Source organism: Nematolebias whitei, chromosome 11, assembly GCF_014905685.2.
Source record: "Nematolebias whitei isolate Nwh7 chromosome 11, NemWhi1, whole genome shotgun sequence".
NCBI classification, from domain to species: domain Eukaryota; kingdom Metazoa; phylum Chordata; class Actinopteri; order Cyprinodontiformes; family Rivulidae; genus Nematolebias; species Nematolebias whitei.
Window position 1 is genome coordinate 30,891,395 of NC_056508.1, and position 14,512 is coordinate 30,905,906.

The following is a 14,512-nucleotide window of genomic DNA, read 5'->3' on the forward strand; positions in this document are numbered from 1 at the left end:
AAACTGTCCAGATGACCTGACTGAAAATTGTTACAACTGATTAACTTAATCAAATGAATCATAACACAAAAATGGCTATAATTCAGTAGATTTTACAGATTGGAAAATATAATCTGGTGGTGTGGTAGTAGCTGAGAGGGATCTCCATCACATGCTCCGAGCACCAGCAGTTTGGACTGGAGATTTGTTTGAAACTTTAAACTGCCAGGTGGCTTGCTATACATGTTCCTTCAAAATAATGTTTTTATTTTTATAAAACGCTTTGTCACAAGTTAAGGACATGCTGAAGATGATTACTTTGCTTGTTAAACAGGTTTTAATAAGTTCATAAATTAAAGTTTGAGGGGGGTTTTGTAATAGAGGGTTGTGCACACATATACAGCGTTAACGCAAACATTACCCTTAAATTGGGTCTGTGAACAATCTTTCTTTTCAGCAAACTAAAAGGTCAAACGCAGTTCAGTGAGAGTGTCCACTGGTCCCAGTGGGTGACACACTCCATGGGACTAGATGTCAGGCATGTCAGGAACAAGGCGGGAAACTGGCAGCTTGTAATGGGATGAGATAGGCTATCTTTATTGTCAAAACACACGAATGAAGGGGGGAAAAAGACACAGATTAGCCTTCCTGACAGTCGGCCTGATTGAAGTACGAGCCAAAGTGCATTAGAGGCTATTATTCTCTCTTTTCTGCACTTGCTAATACAGAATCACTCAGGAAAAGGCGAGACTTGCTTGCTAATCAACTGATAATGGGTCTGCACTGTCCATTTTGCCGTAGCCGCCCGCCATCCGGTGTGCACGCTCGCGGCACACTTGCTTCACACGACGCAGTGCCTTTGTTTTGCCGGGAAACTCCAGCATGACTCGAGGAGGAACATTACCTCAGTTTACTTCAGCTCTGTAGAAAACTGTCAATCAATGGATGGGTCGGGCTCACGTAGTAAGGTATCTGACCTTTGACCTGCTTCTGTTCGGTTGTCCACTGCAGTGCAGCCCCGTCTTATTGTCTGAAACACATTTAGCGAAATGTAATCGGATATGCATTTTACGTAACTTGAGACCCAAAAGCACAAACTGATTGGTGTATTGGTGGATCATCCAACTCAAAGCCAAACTAGAGAAATTAAATTTCCTGCAAAAATGCAGTGATAGCTTATTGCTGAAAATAGCAAACAGCCAAAATTAGCTAAAAACATGCTGAAATGCAACTGAAATAGAATAACAAGCCTAAGTTAGCAGAGGAAAGCAGAAAGAACACATTTGCTGAATTAGGTCTAAATAAACAGAAATAAGCACAAAAATTAGAAAATTAGCTTAATAAGCTAAAATTAGCAAAGAAATAGCTGAAAAGCAGCTGGAAAAGCAGAAGGACACTTAAACAACTAGAAGAAAGTGGAAGGAGCTAAAACAGGTGGAAAAAAGTGGAATTAGTCAAAAGAGCTAAATTTAGCACAAAAATGGCTAAATAAAAGCTGAAATAGCAGAATAAGCTGAAACTAGCAGAAATAGCCTGAACGGAGCATAACAAACTAAAATGACCAGAAAGAATAATGTGGAATTGGCTGAAAAAGTTAAAATTAGCATAAAACAGCTAAATACTAGCAGAAATAGCAGAAATTGAGTTGAAAGTAGCAGAAATTTCCAAGAAAAACTTGAATTTATCTGAAAACAGCTGAAGTTGGATACAAAAATGTTATGAAAAACGCTAGTTGAAAAGCTAGAACAAGTGTACGTACATAAGTAGAAGGAAGCAGAGAGCAGAATTTTGCTCAATTAGGCCGAAAGAAGCAGAAATTAGCACAAAAATGTGGAAATTATCTGAAAAAAAAAGCTAAAATTAGCAATAAACAGTTAAAAGGTAGCTAAAAAATCCAAAAGAAGCTTACTGGTAAATTACCAGAAGAAAGTGGAAAGAGCACATTTTTGCTGAATTAGGCTGAAAGAAATTTAAATGAGTGAAAAAAATGTGGAATTAGCTGAAAAAATTTAAATTAGCATAAAACAGCTAAATGGTAGCTGAAATAGCAGAAACTTGCACAAATAAGCTGAAATTAGCAGAAAGAAGTTAGAAGAAGCAAAACAAAAAAATTTAGTTAGCGGAAAGAATCTGAAAGGATCACAAAACAGCTGAAATTATCTGAAAGTAGCTGAAAAAAGTTTCAATCTGCACAAGGACTCTGAAATAAGCTGAACTGGAACAAAAAGTGAAAGGAGCAGTAAACAGTAAACAGATCTAAAGATTTTGAAGGATGTAAAATGAGCTCAATTCATTTTCTATGAGGAAAAAATGGTAGAAAAGGCTAAATATTTCAAAAAGCTAAATTTGCACCAATACCAAAAGTCATAGGCCCCTGCTCCTGAACGAGCTGAACGTTTTGATATATTCATTCAACCTTTATTTATACAGCTTAGTCCCACTGAGCCTCTGCTCATTTACAAGAGAGACCTGATTTTAACAAAGAGTGATGACAACAATGGACAATTATAAAAGGAAGCATAAAAATTGAGAAGAACAAGTGAAAGAAAATGGTATAAAAAAAATGAAGGGAAATAAAACAGCTAGACTGTAAGGCGGTGTAGCAAACTAAAAACAGGAACATGTCTGCATTGGTTTTTGCCAGGAACTTAGCAGATGTTTAAAGCCACTTAGAGGTCAAGGTCGAGAGCTTCAGCTCTTTTTGCAAGATATTCCAGGAAACAGGAGCAGAGTAGGAGAAGGCCCTTTTGCCAAGTTCAGTTCTCACCGAGGGAACACTGCATGCAATAATGTCCTGAGAGCGCACGCTGTAACTGCACTCACGCAGAGACATGTAGGAGGAGAATTATTAAGGCAGCAGACCAAGAAGTGATTTAAAGATGAAAATGTACCAGTGAGAGAGGCCACGTGAAGACTATATGATTTGTTGAAATAACACAAAAATTGTGGAACGAGAAAGATGTACGGAAGAAAAATGGATCACAATAGAGTGAATGCTTCATGAGCGTTCACACTATTCCAGAAGCCAGGAATCGTCCAGCGTGCGCAGCCACATCTGAGAGCACCACCCTGCCTCTTCCTGCACTGATAACGCATGCAGAGACAGTGAGCAGGGTGGAGCAGCCGTGGGCTCGGAGTGAGGATGTGAGTGTGTGTGTGTGTGCGTGTGTGTGTGTGTGTGTGACTGGAACATGTGAGGGTAAAATGGCAGCTCCTTGACTTTTCCTTTCGCACACCCTTCAGACGGCCTCCATCAGAGGAAGCTGCTCCCGCAGTGTCAATTCAGCTCCAAGAGAAAGACAAACACTCGAAATGTCAACGCCAGCAAAAAATACAAGTTCTATTTTTTGATAAATGTCTCACAAGGGAGAAAAAAATGGTGCTCTTTAGATAATCTTGGACTATTTGGATTCATTTTTACCACCCGCCGCGAAGGCAAAGCAATAACGATTTGTGAGCTTCGTTTGTACCGTTAGCAAAATATCTCACGAATCACCCGACAGATTTTAATAAAACTTCCAGAAATAAATGATCGGGTTGACAACTACAATTGGTCCGCCCAATTCAAGATGGCTGCCATTTCTATGTCATTTCAGCAAATACATAAACGTCTTTAACTCAGACTATTTTACAAAAAAAGAACAGTTTTTAATTTGATGCAGTAGTAGCTGAGATTAATTCCCAACGTACTAACTAATCACACAAGATCCATTTTTTAAACTTTGACATTAGGGATTCAAGGTTCTTTATTTGTCATTCGCACCACATGTGGTGCATGTGGTGGAATGAAATTGTGTACACAGGACCCCAGTTACATCCAACAAAAGTATAAAATGTCAAAGAAAAACAGTATTAAGATCTAAGATATGAACTAAGAAAAACGTTAACTAAAAACACATTAAGCTCTAGTAGTACAAAAACAATATGCCAAACTTCAGAGTGATAATCCTGATTAGAGATTCATGAGTCTAACAGCCTCAGGGTAGAAGCTGTTCCTCAGTCTAGTGGTTCTACACTTAATGCTCCTCAACCTCCTGCGTGAGGGGAGCGGGACAAACAGTGTGTGTGCTGTGTGAGTGGGGTCCTTCATGATGCAGGTGGCCCTCTTCCTGAATCTGGAGGTGTAGATGTCTGTGATGGTGGGGAGGTTGACTCCCAACAGACTTCTGTGCAGCCTTCACCACTCTCTGCAAAGCTTTTCTTTCTGCAGCTGTGCAGCCTCCATGCCACACGTTGATGCTGGAGCACAGGATGCTCTCCACTGCACACCTGTACAAGGAGGTGAGGACTGAGCTTCCCAGTCCAGCTCCCCTCAGCCATCTGAGAAAGTAGTCTTTGATGAGCTTTCTTGATTAACTACAGGAATCAACTCTGTCTGTTAGCAAAATATCTCACCACTGGATGGGTTTTAATGAAACTGTCTGAACGTACTCCACGGATGTAGCTCTAAAACTGATTAAATTTGGAAGTCAACCCGATTAAAAAGCTAATGGACAAAAATGGCTACAACTTGTAAAAGCTATAGACTGAGCTAAAATTTAGTGTGGTAGTAGCCGAGAGTCATTCACAACACGTACACTGAGCGCTAACAGATCGTGCTACATTAGATTGTGCCTAACGTTTTTGTCTTAATAACTCTGTCTTTTTTCTGCTTAAAGACAATTTTAGTCTGAAACTCCTGCATGAAAGGTGGTCGGTGGCACGCAGTTTTGGTCTCTGACATCTGAAGATGGAAAATCTCACAGGTACAGTTGGATCAGCAGTCCAAGTGAAAACATTTGCTCAGAACAAAGCAGGGAACGCTCAGCCAAGCAGGAAAGATCTCGTTTTCTTGTACCGTAGCTGAAGCAGGAAACAAATCCATTCACCCGGCCATGTACTCCCATCCTGAAATAGGGGAGTGAAATGCCAAAAAGAGGCAGAGGGGGAGGAGGTACCAAAATAAAAACTAGTAATAATGACTTTATTTCCATCTCCAGCTCACAGATGTTTGCTTCCTTCCTTTCCCTTTCATGCCAGATGGAATTTTTTTTTTCTCTTTCTGCCGCACGCCTTTGAAGAGAAACACTGCGGAGCGGCTGATTGGAGATATAAAAGTGTTTGTTGCTTTTTTTTTTTTTTTTTTTGATTGAGCCATTCCCTGCGTTTGTTAGGAGGGCTGAGATCTCTCATCTGTGTCGTCTGAGCCAGACTCGAGCCTTCCTCCGTGTTTACCGTAAGGACAGGAAGATGCAGCCTTTTTTTTTTTTTAAACGTCCCTCCCCACAACATCCTGGGATCATCTTGGACGCTTCCCCGGCAAGGATGCCTTTCCACGACCCGCACGGAACTCCGTGACCTGAGCAAGAAGAGAATCCACATTTGTAATGACTTCAGTAGACGCTTAGTTCTTATTATTTATCAAAACCATTAAAGCACAATAAAACTGCACAACTGAGATGAACCATAGAAAGCTGGATGAAGCCCTCGTGCGTTCCAGGAAGCTAGTGATAGTGCAACGACACACGCTGACCTTTGACCTCCCATTAATTTACGCTTTCCTGCATGATTACAGATGTCACACGCTTGAGACAAAGTATCAGTTGTTTTGGTGCTCCTCGTTTCGCACCAGGTTTCACGAGTCTCCCAGCCATTGTTTGGATGTGGATAAAAATAATAACTTGACACTTTGGCTGAGGGGTGTTCCCAGTGGAGAGGTCTTGGGGGTTCACCGGGGTATCAGGTGGGGGTCAGGCTGGCTCCCCGAACACAGGAAGGCAACACTGTAAGTCATGGTCAGGGGTGGGGCGTGTGCGTCTTCAACTCTTGTCTAATAACATTAGCAGAGTGGAACGCCGATGGGCGGGAAGAGTAAAGAAAAGGAAGGTTGTGTAAGGTCCAAGTACAATGTCAACATTTTAGATCCATCATTTATTCCCAAATTATCCGTGCTGCTGATCCTTGACTTATCTGCGCTACTGATTATCCATGCTGCTGATCTCTTGTCTCTAAACTGCTGTATTCATACCCATCTGCTCACGACTCATGTTCAAGCTGCTGTTTAATACATTAGTATTGTTCAGCATATATCGTAGTTGCTTATATACTCTCTTTTTTTTACTTTTTATCTTTGCTATTTTGGGGTGTAACTGGGACCTTGAGTACACAATTTTGTTCCACCTCATGTACCACATGTGATGCGAATGGCAATAAAGAACCTTGAACCAAAAGGGAATCTCAATCCTTGAAGGGATACTTAAGGCCTGCTGCTTTGCATGGCGACGTTTTAAACAAGATTCGTTCACTCTGTTAGTGCTCAGAGTATGGGTTGGGGATGACTCTCAGCTACTACCACAGCTAATTTTAGCTCATTATGTGTAGAAATGACTCAAGCAGAGCCACTTTTGTGTTCAATGTCCACTAGCTGTATGTGGCCATCTTGAAAACCGGTTGACCCCCACAAGTTAATCAGTTCTCAGTGTACATGTCAATATTACTGTCTGAGAGTTTCATTAAAAATCATCTGATGGTTCATGAGATATTTTGCTAACAGACCGTCTAGGCTGACAGCAACAGTTAATGCCCCCAATTCTGGAAAAAAATTAAATAAAAATGTTGCGCTCAAAGTATGAGTTGGAGACAAAACTCAGCGACTAAACAAATTTTAGCTCTGAGTTGTAAAACTGACTGAGTTAAAGCCATTTTTGTGATTGCTAAGCCTAATTAGCCCTGGCGGCCATCTTGAACAGGGGGCTGACTCTAAATGTTTATCATTTGTAGAAGTACATCCAGTCATTACTTTCTGGGAGTTGTATATAAATCCGCACAGTGGTTCGTGAGATATTTTGCTAACAGACAGACAGAGGATCGCGCACATATAGACACTGGGTATAACATGAATGTCCGCACAAACTGTGGTGATTTGGGCACTTTGTGTGCGCGTGTGTGAGTCAGCATCATGTGTATGGCTGAATTGGAGGCGTGTGCTGCGGCGCAAAGGAAGGGAGGGCATCATGTCCGGACGCTAATAAGACCCGATGGCTGGCGCAAGGTGGCCAGGAGCGCAGAGCGCGGCAGCGGGGAAAGGTGGATGAAGGAGAAGAAGAGGAGGTTTATCTGGATGGACAGAGAGAAAGAAAAGAGCGGACAGAAGAATCAGCTTCCACGCGCTCAGGGAGCCGTCTGGCTGCAGGTGTGCGTCACTTTGAACCGGAAACTGCGCGGAGAGCGACCTTTAAACGCACCTGCGTGAAGACACGAGGGGATGACGTTCAGCTCGCAGCAGGGCCACAAGGTTAAACCTCTCAGAGACTTCCAAAAGTGCTCTTATTTTTGTTTCACTTTTTAAACTTTAATACCAAACTTCAGAAAGTATTCTTCTTTTGGACTAGTTCAGGCTCACTTCCATCACAAACAGTAACAACAACAAACAAAGACAATAAAAACACTTTTTTTTTATTATTATCAAATAATGCTCAATACATAGCATTGTATATTTATTATACAAGTAGACTAGTCTTCCATGATTTGGAATGGACCAAGATCTGAGCCTCATCCAGTTGCTGTCACCTGCCTGACCCCTGGGAGCCCCAACCCTCCTCAATGAAGCGGTTCTGGTGGGCCCAGCTTGGCCTGCTCGCTGTGTGTACCTGCGCCTGGCCGGTCCAGGGATGTGGGCCAGGTCCTGGGTATGGCATGCGTTCCAGGACCAGGAAACTCACGGCTATGCACTACAAGCAGTTCTCCCCCAACTTCTCAGAAAACAACATTGGGGCGAGTGGAAGAGCGGAGGGCAAGATCACGCGCAACTCTGAGCGCTTCAACCAGCTGGTGTGCAACTACAATCCGGATATTGTCTTCAAGGATGAGGAGAACACCGGCGCGGACCGCTTCATGACCAAGGTGAGACTAACTCCAGAGGTGCCTGGTTACGGCTGCACAGCAGGAAAAAACAAGAGAAAACCTGCACAAAAGTTCACTTCAGCAGGTCGACTAATAGATGCTTTGACAGGTGCATCCTCTCTGCACCTGTATGATCTATCCCTTACAGGAAGGGGCCAAAGGCAGCGTACAGCTCAGCCACTTTATATCACCTTGAGATCAAACCATATTATCGCATGCATTGTTTGCCGAAGCCTCAGCCACCTGCTTTTGGCAGGTTCCTAACAGAAACGCAGGTTTGAACCAGACTTTCCCCTCCTTTTCTGTAGAGAAAAGAAGATCAGGATGTCATTTAACATCACCTCTTGAAGAGTTTCCTACAGGACGACGTCTTAATTCTTAACTTTTTTAGTAGATATGAAATGATCAGCATAGGTGCAGCATCTTCTGTTAAGGGATAAATGTCAAAATTCACAGTAAAAGGTAACAAGACTGACATTTCTAAAGCCCCTCCATTGAGCACGTGGATACTCTGTGATCGTTATGAATGTAAATCTGTGTTCCTTCCCTTCCTATACAGTGATTGTATGTAACAAAAATCTGTAACTGTATATATGTACCCTCCTGGTACCCAATTTGAATGTGTGTATGTGTCCTTTTAATTTTGCCTACACGTGAAAGACGCTCTTTGTGCATCGTTTAGTAACTCAGAGGGGTCGCCTATACAAAATTCCCGCCTGCTGAAGTAATGGCACCGTCGGAAAAGCGACTATTGTAGTTGTGACAATGAAACGCCTCTCCTCGACGGCATTGAGGGAGAAATGCACCCAGTTTGTTTTCTGCCCCTCACTCTTTAGCTGTTACATTCCCAACTCTGTGCCCATACATTCTTCCCCTCTGGCCTTGACCCTCTTGCACCATTCTCACCAAACTTCTGCTCGCACTCTCGTCTTTTGCCGCTCGATACAAGATCTGTCTTAAAAGATTAATTTTAGGCCATGAGACTTGCTCCCTCCCAAGCCATAAGTGAATACAAGACATGACAATGAGTGTATCACCTCAGATGCTGGCGTCATCTTTTTTTTTTTTCTTTCTTCCCCCCCTCCCAGTCGTCTATTTTGTGACAATGCTGATACAGTCTGCAACATTATGGGCCCACGGGGGTGTTAAAAGTCACTGCGCACGTATTTGATCAAATGTCTCAGGGGTGAAAGTGTGTAACTCAAGTCTGGAACAAGCTGGAAAGTCAGAGAATGGCCTTGATTATTCTGTCACCCTGTGGAAAAGGCCAAAGAATGCCAAACTGGCTACAGTAGGTTGCACTCTGATTGTTTGCGGAAATCTGAGATGGTCTTTAACAAAGTTGTCCAAAAGAAGATCTCTAAAGACAATACTGAAGCGTTTTGTATTTTTCCTCCGCTGATACGTAGCAAAATTGTTCAGTGCACGTAGGTGTAGACTCCTGAACATAACCATTGTTGTGCTAGTGACACTGTTGCTGTTAATTCATTCAACTTCTATTTATACAGGTGAGTCTCATTGAGCCTCGGGGACCCACGTTAGACAGCCATTATTTTAAGAAAATGAAATATGCCTTAAAAACACATCAGTATGTTCATTCATAGTCACAGAAGAGCTTCCATCACTTTTGTATTATTGAATCTGAGTAGGGTTTATTTTAATCGGTAGCATCAAGATAAATACGCCTTTCATCTCCAACCTCATGCTGACGTGAAAAAAGTGAATCTTTCTCAAGCTTTCTGGCAATCAGATTGTTGTTTGAACTCGAGGTTTATGTGCAGTCAAAATGTTAGAAATTGCCCTAACCCGTCTTTCTTTCTGCAGCGATGCAAGGACTGTCTGAACCGGTTGGCCATTGCAGTGATGAACCAGTGGCCAGGGGTGCACTTGCGTGTGACGGAGGCCTGGGATGAAGATGGCCACCACCCTCCAGGCTCTCTGCACTACGAAGGCCGGGCTGTGGATATAACCACTGACGACAGGGAGACAGAAAAGTACGGGCTTTTGGCTCAGCTGGCTGTGGAAGCAGGATTTGACTGGGTCTACTATGAGTCCAAGCATCACGTACACTGCTCCGTAAAATCAGGTCTGCGTTTCAGAGAGATTTTCTGCTTCTGTGCTAAAAGTGTAAACAAATATAATTCCGATGAGCCCTGCATGACATTTTGTCCTTTTTTCCCCCCCCCTGGCAACTTCTTGTAGATAAGTCTGAAGCTGTGGAGAGAGGTGGTTGCTTCCCAGGCTGTGCCCGGGTGACTCTTGCCGGAGGGATGCAGAAGAGTCTGTCTTCACTGGCCCCTGGTGACAGGGTCATGGCCCTGTCTGAAACAGGCCACATTGTGTACAGCCAAGTTCTCTTGTTTCTGCACCGGGACAAAAAAAGCAGGTCTACCTTCCTGTCTCTGGAGACAGAAGACGAACAGAGATTAGTCCTAACTCTTCATCACTTGGTCTTTTTGGTCCCTGACTGCAGGCATGATGAGAGTGGGTACCAGGCTCAGTTTGCAAGCAGAGCAAAAACCGGAGACTGTGTCCTCATCAGTACTGAAGGTGGTCAAATGAGGCCTTCGCGAATCGCATCAGTTTCCGTTACGGACAGCATGGGAGTGTATGCGCCCTTGACAGAAGCTGGAACTCTGTTTGTTGACGGGGTTCTGGTCTCCAGCTATGCTCTGATGGAGGACCACAGACTTGCACACTGGGCTTTTGGACCTTTGCGACTTCTCTACTCTCTAAACTGGCTACTCTGGGGGGAGACGACGACAGAAGAGCAGACCACTGACTGTAAAAAAGCTTGCACTAAGACTGCCACAGGCTTTAGCACTTTGACCATGAAAGACAAAGCAGATATTTATGAAAATAATTACATTCTGAACAAGCAGGACAATCTTAGTGAACCTCTAGTGATGACAATCCAAGAGAAGCAATCCCTGCAGAGACACACAGATATCCACTGGTATGCTAGATTACTCTACAGAGTTGCATGCATCGTTTTAGACTTCGATTTAATAAATCCTTAAACAAAAACTACAAATAATATATACAAGATACTGAATAATAATTAAAAATAAAAAAAAACACTGAAAATGATAATCTACTGTAAAGTTATTGTCAGTCTGTAAGAATCATATAACAAACAATTCATCTGTGCAGGTTGATGCCGAAATAAATGTAGTTTAGACGATTTGCACATCGTCTTTTTTTTTTTTTTTGCTTAAAAGTATAAAAGTCTAATAGATCAGGAATGTATTCCCCGTACAACAGAACTTTTATTTTTGTACTTTCTGAATCATAATATATAAAGGTTGCATTTATTATAATTCCACTACTTGTTTTATATGTTCTATCACAAAACAAATAAAAATGTATTTTTTATGAAACCGTTTTCTTTTCTTTATGGTGCAAATTGTACCGTTTAGGTTCCGTCAGTCGAGCCTCATGTACGTAGCAGTCACGCAGCCTCCGTGTGGAAATCTAACGGGTTAACGAGACGCTCTGACATACTTAATATTCTTTCTGTTCCACAGTTTTGACTTTTAGCAAACCTTTTCACCTCGACGGCTGCTTTGAAGTTTTCCAGAACATTAGATACTTTAATCTGGACAAATTCCTCCAGTTTGTGCCTGAAATAATACAAATGTTTACTATGTTGCACACTGTTTTTTTTATCTTCTTTACATCTCATTTGGGCATCAAAGGCATTTTATTAAATATAAATGTTACTAAGACATACTATATTCTCCAAAGGTTCTTGATTCTAAGCAGTATGAGTTCATACACCCCCTTGTGGAGGGATTATTAACGTGTGAATTTTCACCTGTGCACAAAAATTTCCCACAAACTAGACATCTTTAATTATTAAAATCTAATTTAACCAACACTGATTTATTTTACAACCGTTTGCAAAGCAAGTCATGAATGTGAAAGAAAATGGCATCAATGATGAAAAATCGGATTAACAAAACTCAGCCCTGAAAGCCTTCAATGCCATTTTATGAGCCTTTAATGTAGCACTGTTAAAGAGAAACAAAAGGACCCTGAAAACCAAAAATATATATACTCCTCTTTCAGTTTATGTTCTGTTGTAAACATCTGTGAAGGTATTCCAGGGGATTATCCTTGAAAGGCAGGAGACAGATGGGAAAGCAGTCACTTCGCCGCCTGGCCAATAGGAGGAGGCCGGCATCCTAACCTCAGCCTCTATTTACATCCACCGACCAATCAGCTGCTGCCGTCTCAACAGACTCAGCCCCCTGCAATCTAATCCAATTTTCCTAAAGCTGAATGGGGAGTTAAGTAATCCTGTCAGTGGGACCAGTAATACTCTATTTTCAAAATGAAAACATGCTCACCTCACATTCAAGTAAAGAGAAACAGACTTAGCTGACCACACACAAAACCACTACTGATTGAACCACCAGTACAAACAATCCACTGTGCTAACATGACATTTATATATATATATATATATATATATATACATACATATATATATATACATACATATGAACCATCCATAAAGGAAATGTAGACCCCTTTTTGTGTTTCGACTTCACAAGGAGCAGCTGTCAACCGTTCAGTTATTACCTCAACCAGTGAGGTTTTGTGGTTTCTTAGCAGAATCGTTCAGTTATGGAGACATTTGCATGGATTGCGATTCATTTCTCTCATTCAGTCTCACAGTTTTCAAACCACTCTCAGCTATTATGCAGAGAATGACTAATTTTGTTGTCTGAGTTCTACAGACCCCACCTCACCCACTTATATGAAGTTGTATTGTGCAGGTAACAAATCTTCCAACGCCTCATTCCAGGCCGGAGGGAATCCTTTCCAGTAAGTTCTGGGTTTTCTTAAATGTGTGACCAGAAATGCAATCTTCCCGATGTATTAGACTACGCCTGATTTGAATCTATGGTTGATTAACAGGGTTTTGCAGAATATGATGAGGTAATTCAACCTTTGAATCAGGTGTGTTGGGAGTAGGGAAACAGCAGGATAGTGACCCTGTAGAACCAGGATCGAACACTGTTGCATTTAATAGAAATGTTGGTTGCACAGTCAGCGTTTTATAGAAAAATAATTGTTTTTGTTTTATTGCAACCACAAGCTTTTATTTCAAAATTAGAAGATGGCCACTAAAAATCTTGGTTGAGTTTGCATAACTGAAGATAATCAAGATTCTACATGTCCTTTGTAAAGTTTTTATTGCAAGGTTGAATACAGTTCACCCCCCAGAAACAGTTCATTATTCATGTCCTTAAAGGACTCTGTCTGTTACACCATGTGCTCATCAACTGGGGATAAACTTGAAGCAAAATAGCATCAAAATTAACACATTTGACCACAGGCTCTTTAATTCTTCTCTGGGCCAGGGACAGATGTGGTTGATTAAAATTGTAAACTTCTCACCACAACACTGAAGTTACCCAAACTCTTATCTTGAAGGTTTGCAGGATCCACCAACAATTCAATGTTTTCACTGTGAGACCACGAAAAGTGGAGGTGCATGCAATCAAATAAAAATCCTTTTTGATTTTAAAACATGCCGTTTCTGGAAAGTCTTTATACCTTTATCTGCGCAACGTTGCTTTTAGAAAAACTTTTTACTTGGAATGAAAAATTTAGTGTGCCACATATAGCAGCTTCAGTCATATTATTTGAGCAAGTCAAGTGTTTTCCATTCCCTCAGCAAGTAACAAACCAGTCCCCACTGTCTGTGACCGTACATCTTTTATACCTGATTTGCAAAAAAGACCATAAATTACACAAGCAACTAGATTAGTCTGTGGTGTCCTGTAAAAAAGGGAAATATCTAAAATGAGTTGCACAGGGTTAGATGCATGAGCAACTCATTACTTGGTACTACTGTTTATTAGTCATCCCAATTTAACCTAAATTAAATAAATATATTAGTTTGGCAACGAGTGACCTAAATGCACATTAAAATACCTCAAAATGAGCTAACTGGTTTATTGTTTGGTGAGGCAAATGAAATGCTTAAGTTCATTTCAACCTATATTTGTGTAATTACAATGAATACAGCCGGGGCTGAAAACAGAGGCGGGCACATGGACCATAAATTATGATAAATGGCACCAGGATTGTAATACTGTTTTACAAAACGATGTTACACGTAGAATTAATGAACTTCGTTGAAATCAAGCGTGTTGTTTTATCATGAAACGCCTCAACCACTCACCAGCAGGCATGTCGGCGCAGCTCTTATCGCACAAACATAACACTCTGGTGAAAAATGGCTTCCCGGGATTCGACAATCTAATGACCTAATATCTAAATAGCCACCATATTTTAGTGATTGCGCTTACCTAAATAAAACCCAGTGCGCTAAATGAGTTGACCGCTAAGAAGATTACTCATTGTTAAGTTTGGAGCTGCAACGCATTTGCAAATATGCACCGATAAAACAGAATTTGTGCTCGTTCGTTTGCATTAAATACTTTTTTTTTGACGTAGTTCTTACCGAGCATGCTAGCTAGCAGCGGTTAGCTGCTTAGCGGAACAGCCGTGTGGGAACGAAACGAAGTAGATGCTAGTGACCCATACAAGGGTACCCATAAAAAGTTAAGATTAAAAAAAGAAATACCCAGATGAAAGTCTGCTGTCGGCCGAAAGCTACAAGGAAAGGATAAAT

General features: G+C 41.5%; 1 protein-coding gene across 1 annotated transcript; it reads left to right on the forward strand.

Moving 5' to 3' along the window:
- The first annotated feature begins 7,560 nt into the window (after window positions 1-7,560).
- Window positions 7,561-10,880, forward strand: dhh (desert hedgehog signaling molecule). Its single transcript, XM_037684873.1, has 4 exons — window positions 7,561-7,860; window positions 9,685-9,946; window positions 10,063-10,644; window positions 10,699-10,880. Exons 1-4 carry the CDS (start codon window positions 7,561-7,563, stop codon window positions 10,878-10,880), a joined length of 1,326 nt encoding a protein of 441 aa, XP_037540801.1.
- The last annotated feature ends 3,632 nt before the right edge of the window (window positions 10,881-14,512 follow it).